General features: G+C 44.1%; 3 protein-coding genes across 8 annotated transcripts in view; 2 read left to right on the top strand and 1 right to left on the bottom strand.

The window, feature by feature from the left end:
• cetn2 (centrin, EF-hand protein, 2) lies at nt 1-7,696 on the bottom strand. The gene is made up of 5 exons (XM_042303387.1): nt 7,276-7,696; nt 6,331-6,492; nt 5,741-5,869; nt 1,381-1,518; nt 1-506 (listed from the first exon to the last, which is right to left on the bottom strand). Exons 1-5 carry the CDS (start codon nt 7,276-7,278, stop codon nt 417-419), a joined length of 522 nt encoding a protein of 173 aa, XP_042159321.1. The 5' UTR covers nt 7,279-7,696; the 3' UTR covers nt 1-416.
• Nucleotides 7,697-7,885: 189 nt separating this feature from the next.
• LOC112221226 (sterol-4-alpha-carboxylate 3-dehydrogenase, decarboxylating) lies at nt 7,886-14,520 on the top strand. Its single transcript, XM_042303385.1, has 8 exons — nt 7,886-8,047; nt 8,239-8,297; nt 8,451-8,612; nt 8,793-8,939; nt 9,141-9,269; nt 9,642-9,784; nt 10,119-10,221; nt 13,493-14,520. The coding sequence occupies exons 2-8, from the start codon at nt 8,277-8,279 to the stop codon at nt 13,823-13,825; spliced, it is 1,038 nt and encodes a 345-aa protein (XP_042159319.1). The 5' UTR covers nt 7,886-8,047; nt 8,239-8,276; the 3' UTR covers nt 13,826-14,520.
• A 1,523-nt stretch (nt 14,521-16,043) lies between these two features.
• Nucleotides 16,044-17,913, top strand: part of LOC112247745 (proteoglycan 4) — a 42,238-nt gene continuing 40,368 nt past the window's right edge. For 2 of the 6 annotated variants that reach the window (XM_042303389.1, XM_042303393.1), the window contains exon 1: nt 16,044-16,344. The gene's annotated coding sequence lies outside the window, so the exon portion shown is untranslated. The remainder of the gene's footprint in view (nt 16,345-17,913) is intronic. The other 4 variants (XM_042303388.1, XM_042303391.1, XM_042303390.1 and 1 more) reach the window with 2 other exon arrangements.

Consider the following 17,913-nt stretch of genomic DNA (forward strand, 5'->3'; position numbering starts at 1 on the left):
TGTTGGAGGGGAAGGGGTGACTAGGGGTAGGGGGTGTTGAGTGTTGGAGGGAATGTCTAGGGATAGACCCTCGGCGTCCTAAAGAGCTTCCTTCCCTTGTCCCAATAACCTCCACGATGACACATGAAATGTGAAACAGGGCATTGATAGCTGAAAGCACTGTTTTGGGACTCTACCATCATTCTAACTAAGAGAAAGAAGAGCTATAAAGAATATTATCTAACTGATGAAAGGTCGTGACAGCAAGGAGATAAGGAAGGAGACAAGAAAAGGATGTTGTCTAATTAAACTAGGACAGGCCTGGATAACTGAGTAATGACTTGACTAGTACATAACATGTAAAACCAAACCATAGTCTCCTCTGCCCCTGTATGTCCCCAACATCACCCTCCACCCCACAACACCCGGGTCTAGTCTCAGTACAGGCTGGTCTTCTTCATGATGCGGAGGAACTCTCCCTGGTTCACCTCTCCGTCTCCATCCCTGTCTGCCTCCTCGATCATCTCCTGGAAGAGTGGAGGTAGGTAGGTATGAGGGGGAGAGAGATGGAAAGGTAGGAGAGGAAACGAGACAGAAAGGGAGGAGGGAAAATGGGACAGGGAGGAGAGGAAGCAGGGGACGGAAAGGGAGGAGGGAAAATGGGACAGGGAGGAGAGGAAGCAGGGGGCGGAAAGGGAGGAGGGAAAACGGGACGGAAAGGGAGGAGAGGAAGCAGGGGTGGAAAGGGAGGAGAGGAAGCAGGGGACGAAAGGGAGGAGGGAAATGGGACAGGGAGGAGAGGAAGCAGGGGACGGAAAGGGAGGAGGGAAAATGGGACAGGGAGGAGAGGAAGCAGGGGACGGAAAGGGAGGAGGGAAAATGGGACAGGGAGGAGAGGAAGCAGGGGACGGAAAGGGAGGAGGGAAAATGGGACAGGGAGGAGAGGAAGCAGGGGACGGAAAGGGAGGAGGGAAAATGGGACAGGGAGGAGAGGAAGCAGGGGACGGAAAGGGAGGAGGGAAAATGGGAAAGGGAGGAGAGGAAGCAGGGGACGGAAAGGGAGGAGAGAAAACGGGGGACGGAAAGGGAGGAGGGAAAATGGGGGACGGAAAGGGAGGAGGGAAAATGGGACAGGGAGGAGAGGAAACAGGAGACAGAAAGGGAAGAGAGGAAACAGGAGACAGCAGATTCACAGTAAAACAATTAAACAGAAGCCTTAGCAGTAGACCAGTATATTACTCTTTAAATTATTTTTTATTTTTAAAGCAATCTTGTATCCTAACCTAAATCATCCTGTATGTTCACGCTGTGTGTACAGTACTCTCCAGGTTTGGGGAAAAGGTGCTGTCCGTGTGTGTGTGTGTGTGTATATATACAGTGCTGTCCAGATGTATACCTCACCTGCAGTTCCTCGTCAGTCAGGCTCTCTCCCAATTCCTTAGCGACCCTCTTCAGGTTCCTGAAGGAGATCTTCCCCGTCTCATCATCATCAAACAGACGGAATGCTTTCAGGATCTCCTCCTTAGAATCCTTCTCAGCCTGGGTTGGTAGACAGTTACAACACAATAATGCATTGTGATACACTATCAATAAAATACCCCGTAATACAACACTCATATATATACACACACACACACACCACACACACACACACACACACACACACACACAGAAAGCAATCAGACCTCTTGACTTTTTTCCACATTTTGTTAAGTTAGCCTTATTCTAAAATGGATTCAATTGTTTTTTTCCCCCCCTCTCATCAAAAACAGGTTTCTAGAAATGTTTGCAAATGTATAAAAAACGGAAATATCACATTTACATAAGTATTCAGACCCTTTACTCAGTACTTTGTTGAAGCACCTTTGGCAGCAATTACAGCCTCAAACCTTCTTGGGTATGACGCTACAAGCTAGTTACATCTGTATTTGGGGAGTTTCTCCCATTCTTCTCTGCAGATCCTCTCAAGATCCTCTGTCAGGTTGGATGGGGAGTGTCGCTGCACAACTATTTTCAGGTCTCTCCAGAGATGTTCGACTGGGTTCAAGTCCGGGCTCTGGCTGGGCCACTCAAGGACATTCACAGACGTATCCCGAAGCCACTCCTGCGTTGTCTTGGCTGTGTGCTTAGGATTGTTGTTCTTCTGTTGGAAGGTGAACCTTTGCCCCAGTCTGAGGTCCTGAGCACTCTGGAGCAGGTTTTCATCAAGGATCTCTCTGTACTTTGCTCTGTTCATCTTTCCCTCGATCCTGACTAGTCTCCCAGTCCCTGCCACTGAAAAACATCTCCACAGCATGATGCTGCCATCACTATGCTTCACCGTAGGGATGGTGCCAGGTTTCTTCCAGACGGGATCCTTGGTATTCAGGCCAAAGAGTTCAATCTTGGTTTCTTCAAACCAGAGAATCTTGTTTCTCATGGTCTGAGAGTCTTTAGGTGCCTTTTGGCAAACTCCAAGTGGGCAGTCATGTGCCTTTTACTGAGGATTGGCTTCCATCTGGCCAGTACCATAAAGGCATTGTTGAAGTGCTGCAGAGATGGTTGTTCTTCTGGAAGGTTTTCCCATCTCCACAGAGGAACTCTAGAGCTCTGTCTGAGTGACCATCAGGTTCTTGGTCACCTCCCTGACCAAGGCCATTCTCCTCTAATTCCTCAATTTGGCCAGGCAGCCAGGTCTAGGAAGAGTCTTGGGGGTTCCAAACATCTTCCATTTAAGAATGGAGGCCACTGTGTTTTTGGGACCGTCAATGCTGCAGACATTGTTTGGTCCCCTTCCACAGAACTGTGCCTCGACACAATCCTGTCTCGGAGCTCTATGGACAATTCCTTCTACCTCATGTTTTTTTTCTCTGACATGCACTGTCAACTGTTGGACCTTATATTGACAGGTGTGTGCCTTTCCAAATACTGTCTAATCAATTGAATTTACCACAGGTGAACTCCAATCAAGTTGTAGAAACATCTCAAGGGTGATCAATGGAAACAGGATGCACCTGAGCTCAATTTCAAGTCTCATAGCAAAGGATCTGAATAATTATGTAAATAAGGTATTTCAGTTTATTTTATTCTAAAAACCTGTTTTTGCTTTGTCATTTTGGGGTATTGTGATGTCATTATGGGGTATTGTGATGTCATTATGGGGTATTGTGATGTCATTATATTGTGTGTCATATTGTTGATGATTGTGATGTCATTATGGGGTATTGTGTGTAGATTGATGAGGGGGAAACAATCTATTTAATCCATTTTAGAATAAGGCTGTAACATAACAAAATGTGGAAAAAGTCAAGGGGTCTGAATACTTTCCAAATGCACTGTAGTTGGGAACTAAAATGTACAACTCCTGTCACATTTTTTTGTTGCTAAATTGCAATGTTACAAGCACTAATAAAAAGCATGAGCTAGCGCACACCCAGAGAAAATGATTTAGTGTCGAGGTGTTGACTAACGGTGAATAAACTGTAAGCTGTAAAAAGTCACACTCTATATATAAACCCACAGAAATGTATTGGGTAAACCACCAACGATTTGCAATTTCTGTGCCTTCTTCAGGGCGATGTCATAAATACTTGAACCAGGTTATGTAGACAAACTGTACAATTAGTTCAACCAATGACAATAGTGAGGGGTGTGTCATAATTATTAGGTTGATTAGAATTAATTGAATCTGTTAAAAGACAATAGTTTATGGTATGTTGAATATATTAGGCTATTATCATATGGCAACAAATAGATATTGTACATAATATTAGTATCAACATACCTCATTGTTTAATTTAATTTCACATATATGTTTGTTTCCAATAAATATATATTTTTTTACATGTAATCTTTTGGTTTAACCATAATGCACAATAAGCATCATCAACAGGGGACATATTGGGTGTACGCTGATCAGCTGGGGAAATAATATATTCATTTATAAGACTTTGTTCACTTGAGCACCCAATTTTCATACTTGAGTAAAAGTAAAGATACCTTAAAAGAAAATGACTCAAGTAAAAGTGAAAGTCACCCAGTAAAATACTACTTGAGTAAAAGTCTAAAAGTATTTGGTTTGAAATGTACTTAAGTATCAAAAGTAAAAGTATAAATCATTATACATTTCTTATATTAAGCAAACCAGATGACAAAATGTTCTTGTTAAAAATTTAAAAAAATTGACAGATAGCCAGGGGCACAGTTCAACACTCAGACATAATTAACAAATGAAGCATTTGTGTTTAGTGAGTCTGCCAGATCAGAAGCAGTAGGGATGACCAGGGATGTTCTCTTGATAAGTACGTGAATTAGACCATTTTCCTGTCCTGCTAAGCATTCAAAATGTAACGAGTACTTTTGGGTGTCAGGGAAAATGAAAGGAGTAAAACGTACATTATTTTCTTTGAATGTAGTGGAGTAAAAGCAAAAATGGTCAAAAATGTATATAGTAATGTACAGAGACCCCCCCCCCAAAACGACTTAAGTAGTACTTTAAAGTATTTTTACTTAAGTACTTTACACCACTGTTCGTAAGAAGGACCTAGAGATCAAAGTCAATATTCAGACCACTAGGGGTCAACGTTTAAGACAGTATATCCTGTAGGTCTCCCTCTGTATGAGTCAGATCTCCATGTTACCTCCTCTCTAGCACAATATCACATCCACAGTGGAAAGCTGTTTTGAATAAGGACAAATGTGAATTTCTGTGTGTGAAATTTCCTAAGCTACCAACTTTTTATACAGTCGCTAAATCACACAAATAAGTGTCTCCTTCCCCGGGTAGACCCATTGTAGCAGCAATCGACTGTGACATCTAACGTTTCTAAATGGCACTACAAAAACATGCTTCTTCAGACACCCACATACAAGTCGAAAACTATCCCTGTTAGGAGTATCATCTCATGCAAGACAAAGGAAGTAATCTATCTCATCACCTGTTCATGTGGAAAAGCCTACGTAGGACAAATGAAAAGACAATTAAAACAACGCATAGCTGAACACCGCAGCTCAATCAGGTGTAAGAACATTGACTATCCAGTAGCAGCTCACCTTGTTGAAGCTAACCAATCTCCTCCCTCAAATACACAGGCATTGAGCATGTTGCTCTACCAAGGAGAGGAGGTAACATCGAGATCATACTACCACAGAAGAAGACCTACAGGATATCCTATCTAAAAACATTGATCCCTAGTGGTCTAAATAATGACTTTGATCTCAGGCTCTTCTTATGAACAATTCTTTATTTTTAAATGAATATATTATTTCCCCAGCTTATCAGCATACACCCAATATGTCCCCTGTTGATGATGCTTATTGTGCATTATGGTTAAACCAAAAGATTACATGTAACAAAAATTATATTAAATTGAAGGCAAACATATATGTGAAATTAAATTAAACATGTTGATGCTAATATTATGTACAATATCTATTTGTTGCCATATGATAATAGCCTAATATATTCAACATGTAAACTATTGTCTTTTAAGCCTTTTCACTCAATTTATTCCAATCACCCTCATAATTATGACACACCCCTCACTATTGTCATTGGTTGAACTAATTACAGTTTGTCTACATAACCTGGTTCAAGTATTTATGACATCACCCTGAGGAAGGCACAGTGATGCCGAAACGGTGGTTTACACAGAGTGTGCGACACTTTCTATTCATTTTTTTATAGCTTACAATGTTACAAACACTGACAGTGTTTGTTCTTGACAGTAAATAATTTGACTATTTTTTAATATTTTTTTATTCACAATGTTGTTTTTCTTACCATCTTCTGAGTCATGACGGTGAGGAAATCAGAGAAGGAGATCTTTCCTGTTTCGTCCTTATCCACCTCTGTTATCATCCTCTTAATCTCCTCTTTCTTCGGCTCAAACCCCAGCGCCCTCATAGCAACCTAGAGAGAGACAAACACCACTGTAAATACAACCCATATTTATGTTGATTTATTTTACCTTTTGTACTTTAACTATTTGCACATCATTACAACACAGTATATAGACATAATGACATTTGTAATGTGTTTATTCTTTTGGAACATCTGTAAGTATAATGTTTACAGTTCATTTTTATTGTTTATTCCACTTTTGTTCATTATCTACTTCACTTGCTTTGGCAATGTTAACATATGTTTCCCATGCCAATAAAGCCCTTGAATTGAATTGAATTGAGAGAGAGAGATAGATAAAAACAGATGAGTTGGTTAAAACCAGGTGTGTTAGTGTTGAGTTGGAACAAAAACACCCTGTAGCTCCCCAGGACGATCTTTGTTGACCGACACTGTACTATGGGTACTGTAGTACATCATGTTACACAAATACTGTCCCTGTGCATAACCCCTAACCTCTGACCCCTGACCTTTAGCTCCTTGACATCGATGTATCCGGAGGCATCGGTGTCGAACAGTTCGAAGGCCTCTCTGATCTCCTGTTTCAGCTCCTCAGTGAGCTCTGACTTGGGGTTGGACTTCTTCCTGGGGGGAGGGACCGGACCCAGGGACGGCCTCTTTACACTGGTTGCCTAGCGATGGCAACAAGGAAACAAATTAAGGCTTGATGGGCGTATCTCAATGGTCTTCAGTAGATTCCTTGTCTAATCTCCTTCAGTCCAGCTAGATTCAGTTATTGAGATGTAGCCAGGAGATAAAGAGAAATGGAAAGCCTTAGAAGGGTGTGATTTTAATTGATATGCATAGACAAGTCATCTTGTATCTGCAAAAGGTCATTTAATTTTTTTCAAACCTTTATTTAACTAGGCAAGTCAGTTAAGAACAAATTCTTATTTTCAATGAAGGCCTGGGAACAGTGGGTTAGTTCAGTTCAGGGGCAGAACGACAGATTTGTACCTTGTCAGCTCGGGGATTTGAACTTGCAACCTTTCTTTGTTCTTACCACTAGGCTACCCTGCCGCCCCAATGTAAAGTCAGATGGCCTAGGGGAAACATACCATAAATAGGGCGATGATTTAAGTAATAATAAATAAAATATGACTGTCACTATAGCTGATTATTTACAGATAGCTGGCAACAGAAGGCTAGCGTAGACATTGGAAAATATGCACCACTACTTTTTTAATTCGGATTATTCACACCCCATTATTAACCCTTTCAGATAATATGCACGTGCTTCCATTGATTGAGTAATAAGCAAGGCTGGTATTTCTATCGCACAGCCAGTTAGGGTTAATACAGGTTGTGGGAGCCTCAGCGTAGCGAGGCCTCTTGTCATTTTGTAGCAGAAGCACAAGGAGCGTCAAAACAGAACTGCAAAACCGTTAATTGCGCTCCAGCATTAGCCTACTCACCATTTCAGCTGATCACTCGCGAAGACAGACACAAGAGAACCGTAGATTTACTGAAGAGTGCTCTGTGTAATATGTTTACGTCCCTCCTCTCTCTCTCCTCCTATCATCTAGGCGGGGATGAGATCATAGACAGAAGACCGGACCGTTTATTACAGGGGCTGCAATAACAGATATGCAGTTATTATATCTCAATGTTACAATAGGCTTAATATAATTTTGGGCTAATAAATTAAGTTAATAAAATGAAGATTTCCAGTCAATGAGCGCAGTATTCTGTCTGCTATGATAATCCTTCTGCACGCCGGGTATACAAAATGCCACATTCAGAATGGAAACAATTCGTATGAACGTGCGGAGCAAGCTAAATCGAGTGCATCGAGTCGGGCGAGAAGATTATTGGTTGTTGATGACATGTGGTATAAAACGTTATATGACAATTGGCTGGATTAATGGTTGGAGCTCGGATCCAGAATCTGTTCTCCGTGCGCCAATTTATGTGTGGGAAATATAACAACGGATACAGGATCAGGTTTAGGGGCGTTTACACTTCTATAGCTACCCACTGTGGGTGTGGTCTCACTGTGGATATGTCCCGGTTGGTCAGAGCAGTGGCGTTCTTTGACGTAGGCTCCACTGCATTGGCTGTTCGAGCCTGTCACCTTTACACCCAAACTCCCGTCTACCCAACGAGAGCGCCTCTCGGACTCAGCTGATACAGGGTTTATTAATTGTGCGCGGGTCGACTTATATTGTTGTAAAACAGATTGAACAGGTGAATGGTTAAACATTTCCACTTATTTGATAGCATATTAATGTGTCTTTATATTATAAACTTGTCTTGAAATAAGCCTAAAGGTGTTTGCTTGTAGTCTTCATCATGATTCAATTGTCCGTGTGACGTGATCTTGTCAAACTGTTTTCGAACGAGGGAACTTTAAACAAATACTCAAATTTCTCTGTCAGTTTGTTTCCCAACACCGACGACGCTCCTGCAGTTTGCCATGGCCACGCGCATACGACCGGTGAGTGCGCGGTAGTTTGAAGAACATACCAAGTTCTGAGCTACATGCCACATGTTCTGGCTATTTTTTTGTTCATCTCCTGTGTCTCATGCATGTCCGTTTCATTGTATCATAGTCTGTCTTTAATGAATGTTGTCGCTCTATCCGCTACAGAGCAGTAAGAGGTGTGCAGTGATAGGAGGCTCTGGATTCCTGGGTAGACACCTGGTAGAGAAGCTGTTGGGTAAAGGCTACACTGTGTCGGTGTTTGACATCAGACAGAGCTACGAACTACCAGGAGTCACCTTCCACCAGGGAGACCTCTGTGACAAACAGGTGAGTGTCTCTGTCTGTCTGTGAAGGGTCTGTGCACTGAGCTGTTTGGGGCCGGCTATATGACCTTGTTATGGTCTATGGCCTTTGTGCCTCATGTGTACATGTTAGGCCTGTGTTTGTCTGTTTGTGTCCTGTGTGTGTCTGCATCTGGGCATCATTGTGTATGTGGCCCTATCCCAGGCTCTCCTAACAGCCCTCCAAGGCGTCTCCCTGGTGTTCCACTGTGCCTCTCCAGCCCCAGCCAGTGATGACAAGGCTCTGTTCCAGAGGGTCAACATCCAGGGGACACATACTGTCCTACAGGCCTGCACTGAGGCTGGAGTACAGGTAGGGGGCAGTATAGGGTTACTATTAAACACATAGGCCTGTCATACAATATGTTACAAAGACAAACTAAATTCAATGAAAGAAATGCTCTGTTAAAATACTTGTACATTCTCCATAATTTAATGTAATTACTGATCAAGTGGATAGATAGTCCCCTATACTGACTAAAAGTTTAGGTGTGTTTCTGCCTGTCTGCCATAGAAAGTGGTACTGACCAGCAGTGCCAGTGTGGTGTTTGAAGGAACAGACATCAAGGATGGGAGAGAAGACCTTCCCTACGCCAAGAAGCCCATCGACTACTACACAGAGACCAAGATAGAACAGGAGAAGGTGAGGACACTACTACCACACACAGAGACCAAGATAGAACAGGAGAAGGTGAGGACACTACTACCACACACAGAGACCAAGATAGAACAGGAGAAGGTGAGGACACTACTACCACACACAGAGACCAAGATAGAACAGGAGAAGGTGAGGACACTACTACCACACACAGAGACCAAGATAGAACAGGAGAAGGGAGCTTGTTTATTTTGTAGAATAGCCTTAACATAGTTGTGTTAATGGTACCAGAGCATTGCTAGGGGGGGGAGAACTTGTAGAATATTTAGACATTGATGCTGTCCAGACATGTAACAGGCTCCACATTAAAACAATAATGTCCTCTTCTATCTCCATCTTGTCTGCCTGGTGTCTCAGCTGGTTCTGAAGGCCTGTGACAAGGAGAAGGGTCTCCTGACAGTGGCCATCCGACCTCACGGTATCTTTGGCCCCCGGGACCCCCAGCTGGTGCCCATTCTGGTCGACACGGCACGCAGGGGCAATATGAAGTTCATCATCGGGTCAGTCATACACAGGACTTGAATGTAACATGGACTCTTCACTAGACCTAGTGGGATTGACCAAAGTTAATGTTTTATGGATTGTTTTTATTTAACTAGGGAAGTCGGTTAAGAACAAATTCTTATTTACAATGACGGCCTAGCAACAGGGGGTTAACTGCCTTGTTCAGGGGAAGAACGACAGATTTTTACCTTGTCAGCTCGGGGATTCGATCTAGCAACCTTTCGGTTACTGTCCCAATGCTCTAACCACTAGGCTACCTTTAGCTCCATATGGCGCTGCCCTTGTTGATGTTGTCTCTCTCTCTGCCAACTATGTCTTCTGTCTCTGTAGGGATGGTTCTAACCTGGTGGATTTCACCTTCGTGGACAATGTGGTTCATGGACTCATCCTGTCAGCTGAGAGTCTGAGGCCAGAGTCTCCTATCTGTGGAAAGGTAGGAACCATCTCATACACTAGACCTGCCTGCACTGTACAACTGTGATGATGACCAATGGGGTCAACTGTAGTGTGTTTGAAGAAAGATGCCTTTTTGTTGGGTTCCAACCAATGTTCTCTATCAACTGGGCGCGCAGCTCTCAATCGGACCGCTGCACAGAAGAAACGGCCATCCTTGAAGGGAAGCACGACATTGTACTTCACTCACCTTTCTTGCGTTTTCCCCTTTAGTTAACACGGTCAATGTTTCTCTTTACTGTGGGAATTGTTATCCAATCAACACAATATTAGCAGCTTTCAATGCAACATACTATGCAAGACTAACTGTGCAAGAGATTTTCTTGTAGGCAGAGTGCATTGACAGGCATGCATCAGGGCCGTACTTGACACAGACCGGTGCGCCATAACCAATCAGCACTGCAGTAGGCCTATATGCAAATAGCCATTGCCATATGAATCTGTGCCCTTCACTTTGAACTGGACTGTGTTTACAGTATGAGCGGTCATGAGTAGATGCGCTTGTTTTGAGATCAAAGCGAGAGTTGGGTGTAGCCACGTGTGCATTTGTTAATATCCTTTGCTAGTAAGTTCAGACCCTGTTCTCAACAGGGTCTGACTAGTTAATTTCTAGTCAGCGATGGGGCAGTGGTTGCTTCCTACAAGAGCACAAATGTACATTTCTAGACATCTTTGAAAAGCGAGTCAGGTAAAGAGCTGTTTTGTGTCTTAAAGGGGCAGTGTTGTATTTTGAGACGGTCTTGAATAAGTTAAGTAGCCAATAGGCAGAGGGTAGCATAATTTGTCTGATTCTCTGTAGTAATGCAATGGGATTAATGTTTTTTATTTTGAAGTGGTTTCTTGCGTCAAGCAACACATTTTCCGTCACCTCAATGTCTGAAGGACAAGGGGATAAACGGGTTCATGTCAAGCCCTGCGTGATGTTTTTCAAAGGTCTCATGGAATGTAGTCCTACATTGAACACCACACATTGGCTGCTACTGTAGGCTGAATGATAGAACAGCTATTTCCATGTTAAAATGTTATAGGATGCATTTTCTCCATTGTTTTTGATGGTAGGTCACTCTGGTAGGTCTACATTATGATCAAATAGCCACAGTAGCCTACATGGCCACTGTAACTTAAAACAAGTACAGCCTCTGTGTTCACAGTAAACGCGTGTCGGAAGTTGCACTGAATTTCACAACCTTCAGGTTTGCTCTCGGCAGACCTTAAATTTGCTCGGTGGTGACATTTTGTTTTTGAGGGAACATTGGTTGTAACAAACGTTGTTCCCATGTTCAGAGGTCGGTGACTATTAATGTTCTACCTGCTAAAAGATGATTCTGAGATAATTGGCTTTAAAATTCCAACCCTCATTGGAAATTTGATCTTCTATTCTTTTGAACTTAACACAAATTGTGGTATTTAGAGTAAAATGTATGTGCGTAGAGCACATTAAACAGAACAAGGCTATGTCAATTACTCAATTTCACCAAAAATGCAGATTGAGCCTTTTTATAGTCCCAAGCTCCCGATTATAGAGCCTGGAAATACTGTGCAACAAAGTGGTACTTGAAAGGGGTGTGGGTTCAAATGGAGGCGGGAGAGAGCCTGTTACAGCTGACTTAAAAAAGACAAATCGTCAGTTCAAATGAATGTTCCATTTCAGCGGCCATCTTGTTTTGGGGTCAGTGTTATTTTTGGGAAGCCCAATTGATCCTAAGTTTGGGCATATAAAGTTTATATGTGAAAACTTGTTTTTTTATTTAACTAGGCAAGTCATTTAAGAACAAGTTCTTATTTACAATGACGGCCTACACCGGCCAAACCCGGACGACGCTGGGCCAGTTGTGTGCCGCCCTATGGGACTCCAGATCACGGCCGGTTGTGTCTGGATTCGAACCAGGGTGTCTGTAGTGACGCCTCTAGCACTGAGATACTGTTCCTTAGACCGCTGAACCAGGGTCTGTAGTGACGCCTCTAGCACTGAGATGCAGAGCATTAGACCGCTGAACCAGGGTCTGTAGAGACGCCTCTAGCACTGAGATGCAGAGCATTAGACCGCTGAACCAGGGTCTGTAGTGACGCCTCTAGCACTGAGATGCGGAGCATTAGACCGCTGAACCAGGGTCTGTAGTGACGCCTCTAGCACTGAGATGCGGAGCATTAGACTGCCACTTTCCAATTTCCCCAACTCACTTCCTTGTTTAGCCTACATTAAATCACTTTCGCTGATTGGACTCTGATATTCGGGGTCTCAACTTACTGTTGCGAGTTAGAAAGTGCAATTTGGAAATTTGGTTCTACTGCTGTTATATCAGCTAACATTATTTTTTTACTTTACTTTGCTAAGTTAGTTTAGCGACCAGCTATCTAAACTTTTCATCGTGTTTGAATTACCGACAGGGTTAGGCCCCCCATTTGATTAGTCAGTCTAACTCCGATATCTTAGTACGCAGGCCCACGAGCAACGGCGGGCCCCTCATGAGTTCTGATTTGTGGCCCTACACCTATCAAAGTTGCCCATTCCTGTGCTAGATGTTGATGGACTGAGAGATCAGCCAATAAACTCCCGCTGGATTTTCTTCCCTCTCCATTCAAGTCCCTTTCTGAGGCGCTGTGATACCAGACGGTTCCAGAAGTGAAAAGAGCCAACTGGTGGACAATATTGGGTTCTAACCAGTGAAATGTCTTTTTCGAACTCTGTCAACATTTAAAAAAAAATTTGAATAAAACTTTTTTTTTACCCCTTTTTCTCCCCAATTTTGTGGGATCCAATTGTTGTTATCTTGTCTCATCGCTACAACTCCCGTACAGGCTCGGGAGACGAAGGTTGAATGTCATGCGTCCTCCGATACACAACCCAACCAAGCCGCACTGCTTCTTAACACAGTGGGCATCCCACCTGGAAGCCAGGCACCAATGTGTCTGAGGAAACAGCGTGCACCTGGTAACCTTGGTTAGCGCGCACTGCGCCCGGCCAGCCACAGGAGTCGCTGGTGCACGATGAGACAAGGATATCCCTACCGGCCAAACCCTCCCTAACCTGGGCGACGCTAGGCCAATTGTGCGTCGCCCCACATACCTACCGGTCGCGGCCGGTTACAACAGAGGCTGGGCGCGAACCCAGAGTCTCTGGTGGCACAGCTGGCGCTGCAGTACAGCGCCCTTAACCACTGCGCCACCCGGGAGGCCAACTCTGTCAACATTTAACATTTTTCTCAATCCGTATTGACTGGTCTTTCTCATCTCCCCCTTCCTCCCTCCAGGCGTACCACATCACTAATGACGAGCCTGTCCGGTTCTGGGACTTCATGTCAGATATTCTAGTAGGTCTGGGCTACGCTGCTCCGCGCTACAACCTACCCTACACACTCGTCTACGGGCTGGCTCTGCTGCTGTGGCTGCTGTCTCTGTTACTATGCCCCCTAGTGGCCTTCAAACCCACCTTCACCCCCATGAGGGTGGCCCTGGCAGGTAAACACCACTTCTACAGCTGCTCCAGAGCCAAGCAGGACATGGGGTACAAGCCTGTGGTCGGTCTAAAGGATGGAATAAGACGCACGGTGGAGAGCTATCCTCATCTACGACATGGAGCCTGATGACTGTACCTGCAGTATGGTAGCCTGGAAACCAAACTGATATGTTCCGTGTAACAATGGTGAAATGGATTGTATCAGTTTCGATTCCAGGCTAGTGGTACAGAACCTCACTTGAGTCCTAACTTGATCTATGCACATTAATCACTGCTGTCAATGGGAGAAAAACATTTGAAGCTGTGTGTACAGTTATCAAGTTAAGATTCAACCCAAAGGGTCGGACTGATTCATACTCTCACCAGTGTCTTGTTCTTTCGGTAACAACAAAGTTTTCTTTTCCAAACTCTGATATATTTGTGGGCCCATAATACTAACTGGGGGTATAAGCCTGTGAAATGAGTGCTCTCTCTCATGTCTGTGAACTCTCACCTTTCCTAGGATTCAGTACCTCTCTTCACCAATAGAGAGCAGCACACATTTCTTCTCAATGTGGATACACCATCTAACATTGTTTCCAGCACTTCCTGTTGCCATTATTCATGAGCACTCATTCTGATGTACTGTGACTGTTTTCCCTCTACAGCCATCTTGTTTCTAGTCTCTTATACAAATAACAAGCAGTCATGTTCATTTCACTTAAAACATCTTGTCTCACATTCCCTTAATATAAGCATTGTACAGTTTATTAAAACGTGAACATAGAATGTGTTTGTATAGGAATCAACATATAATAAAGTTTGTTCACCCTCATTAGAAAATAGAGTTGGCTGTCTGTTTGTATCTATCCACCATAACTCAGGAGGGCGGGGTTCAGGTGTGAGGGCGGGCGGGGAGAGAGGGTGGGAGACGGCGGGCGGGGTTCAGGTGTGAGGGCGGGCGGGGGGGAGAGAGGGTGGGAGACGGCGGGCGGGGTTCAGGTGTGAGGGCGGGGGGGGAGAGAGGGTGGGAGACGGCGGGCGGGGTTCAGGTGTGAGGGCGGGCGGGGGGAGAGGGTGGGAGACGGCGGGCGGGGTTCAGGTGTGAGGGCGGGCGGGGGAGAGAGGGTGGGGGCAGGGTTTCAGGTGTGGGGAGAGAGGGTGGGAGACGGCGGGCGGGGTTCAGGTGTGAGGGCGGGCGGGGGAGAGAAGGTGGGAGGGGGCGGGCGGGGTTCAGGTGTGAGAGGGCGGGCGGAGGAGTGGAAGGGCTGGGGAAACGGCGGGCGGGGTTCAGGTGTGAGGGCGGGCGGACAGTGGAGTGGAAGGGCAGGGTTTAGGTTGAAATGCCTGACATTCCTTCTATTTATAATGAGCCATGGTGAGACTCATTGCTGCTAGGCTTAGCTGTTTAACTGGTTTAGCCCTCAGAGTGTGGAGAGAGGTAGATGAGAGAGAGGGGGATGAGGGGGGTTGAGGAAAGAGCAAGCAGGTGCAATAGACTTCACAGTTTACACTGACTATGAGCTGAAGTGAAACATTGGCACTAAAACCAAGCAGTTTCCTCATCCTTACACTCTCTACTACAGTGACCCTGTATGACTGAGTAAAGAGACTATGTGTAAATTAACATCCCTCCCATGTCTCCACCCTAATCTATTTGAACAAGACTAAATAAGGGCAGGGTTGTGTACTGTAAACACTATCTGGTGTGGATGTTCATTTTGAGAGTTAATCTATTATGTTGCTATTGACAACTGTGCTTTGGAGCAGATGGTAGATGTTGGAGGACGCAGGTGTTCTGAGAAAGTGTGTCACACACACACACACATCTGTGACCTAACCCTGTTCTGCCTACATCTACACCTCATGGTCCCATGGTTTAACTATTCATAGGTCAGCCGACTGACAGTGTTATCCAGGTCTGTCTTTTAAGAGACTGCTATTAACTTAAACACACCTTATCAAGACGGCATGTTTTAATGGGGCTACATCATAATTGCTTCTAGTTTGGAAGAGAAATAGAGAGGCTTATTGAACTTGTAACATTACAAAGCAAATAGCAGTCCTGGTGTTTATTTAACACATAGGCTTTAACGTGTAACCCAGTTGTTAGAGAATATCTACAGTCACTGTTCTCAGATGTGTTGATGTCTCTGTCTCTTTCTGATGTCTCCCTGTCCAGTAAGCATGAGAGAAACAGTTTTATAGTAGCCTGTGTGTGTGTGTCGTGTGTGTTTGGATCATGCTCTACACTCCCACTGGCTATGCCAAGTATGTTCCTGCTCACCTGACTCTCAGGTATGTGTTAAAAGAGAGGGGAACAAGCAGTAAACAATGCTCACTTCTTACCAATCTCACCCCAACACAAACACACACACACCCTGGGTGGTGGCGTAGCCTCTAGGACTGTCTGAGCTAGTCTGTGTCCACGCCTGTATCTGTTCAAACACCTGTCAGCTTGTCACACAGCTAGTCACACTCCCTCTCTCTCCGTTCACACACAGACCTAGCAATCCTTTACCTATACTTTTGTCCCTCACCTGCTCTCACTACCTGTGTGGGATTCTCTACAGTTTGGGAGACCGTCTGTCCCTCACCTGCTCTCACTACCTGTGTGGGATTCTCTACAGTTTGGGAGACCGTATGTGGATACAGTATCCAGTGAAAGTAGGTACTTTTTACTCCTGTTGCTTATTAGGTTATTTTGTGCCATGTTTGTCAGGGCTTAGAATGTGGATTCTCTCTTTCTTGACTCTCTCTTTTTCAATCAGTATAGATCAGGAATATAATCAATCATATCCTTTGCTAACGGTTTAATGTTATGCTAAATCCTCAGACCCTGACAGACACCTATGATGGTTGTCAGGCAGTCTGTTTGTCCTCCCAGAACCATTATTCTCTGTGCTTTTCCATCCTTCTGCTCCCTTACCGTACCTTATCATTTAACGTGTGTGTGTTTGTGCATGTGTGTGTGCGTGTGTGTCTGTGTGCGTGTGTGCGTGTGCGTGTGTGTGTGTCTGTGTGTGTGTGTGCGTGCGTGTGTGTGTGTGTGCTGGTGGTGTGTACCTTGTAAAATGTATCATGTGTGTAGACTGGTGTGTATCATGTATGATCAATACAGTATCTAAGCCTTCAGTCTGTATCTAAGCCTTTGATCTGTCCTCACTGGCAGAAGATATTCAGAAAGAGACATTCCACTGCCTCAGGATGTGAATTTACCACTGGGGCGTCATTTGCATAGTGAAATTGACAGCACTCTATTTTATTTGGCAAAGAGGTCAACTTTGCCTGTCGTTTGATTAGGAAAAATCATAACAGTGTTTTATTACAATTCCACTTGCTTTCAGTTTCCGGAGGAGAAATGTGAGTGAGCCGTTTGTGTTTGATTAGGGATAAGAGAAAGACACCTGTGAATTGTGGAATATATTTGTAGTTCATTTCTATCAAACCAATCTATCAAGCCACTTCATTGAATATTTAAATAGAATATTTGTGAGAAAAAGCAAGCAGACCAGGTTTTAATTAACATCTCAGACCCTACTTCTAAAACCATACGTTGAGGAATTATGTTTGCTCCAGTTTGTGTGTGTATGTGTGTCAACTGTTCTGCCTTATTATTATTCGGCTGGGTTTCTGTACAGCACTTTGAGATATCAGCTGATGTAAGAAGGGCTATATAAATAAATTGGATTTGATTAAGAGAGGTTGGGTCCAGAAACAAGCCCTAGTCTCTGTCCCACTTGGTCCTTGTGTATATTTGATAAGATTGGACCTCTTGGTGTATAGTATCGGTATCGGTGTTGGACTGACACACTCAGGGTTGCAGGCCATTCGGGCAACTGTTCTACAACTGTTCTACAACTGTTCAGTCTCTGTCAAAAGCAGGGTTGGCAGTTTCCCTCTCCTCCTGTAAGGAACAGGAACATGTGATAGACATTCCACAGTCATCCTTTAATTATGCAGGTGAGCCTGTCCTACCACTTTCTGCCGAACGACCAAACATACCCTCTGTCAGCCAAAGATAGATGGACACACACACATACACACGCATGCACACACAAACTGGAGCAAACATACCCTCTGTCAGCCAAAGATAGATGCACACACAAACTGGAGCAAACATACCCTCTGTCAGCCAAAGATAGATGCACACACACATATCAAATCAAATTTATTTATATAGCCCTTCGTACATCAGCTGATATCTCAAAGTGCTGTACAGAAACCCAGCCTAAA

This window comes from Oncorhynchus tshawytscha, linkage group LG21, assembly GCF_018296145.1.
Source record: "Oncorhynchus tshawytscha isolate Ot180627B linkage group LG21, Otsh_v2.0, whole genome shotgun sequence".
NCBI classification, from domain to species: Eukaryota; Metazoa; Chordata; class Actinopteri; order Salmoniformes; family Salmonidae; genus Oncorhynchus; species Oncorhynchus tshawytscha.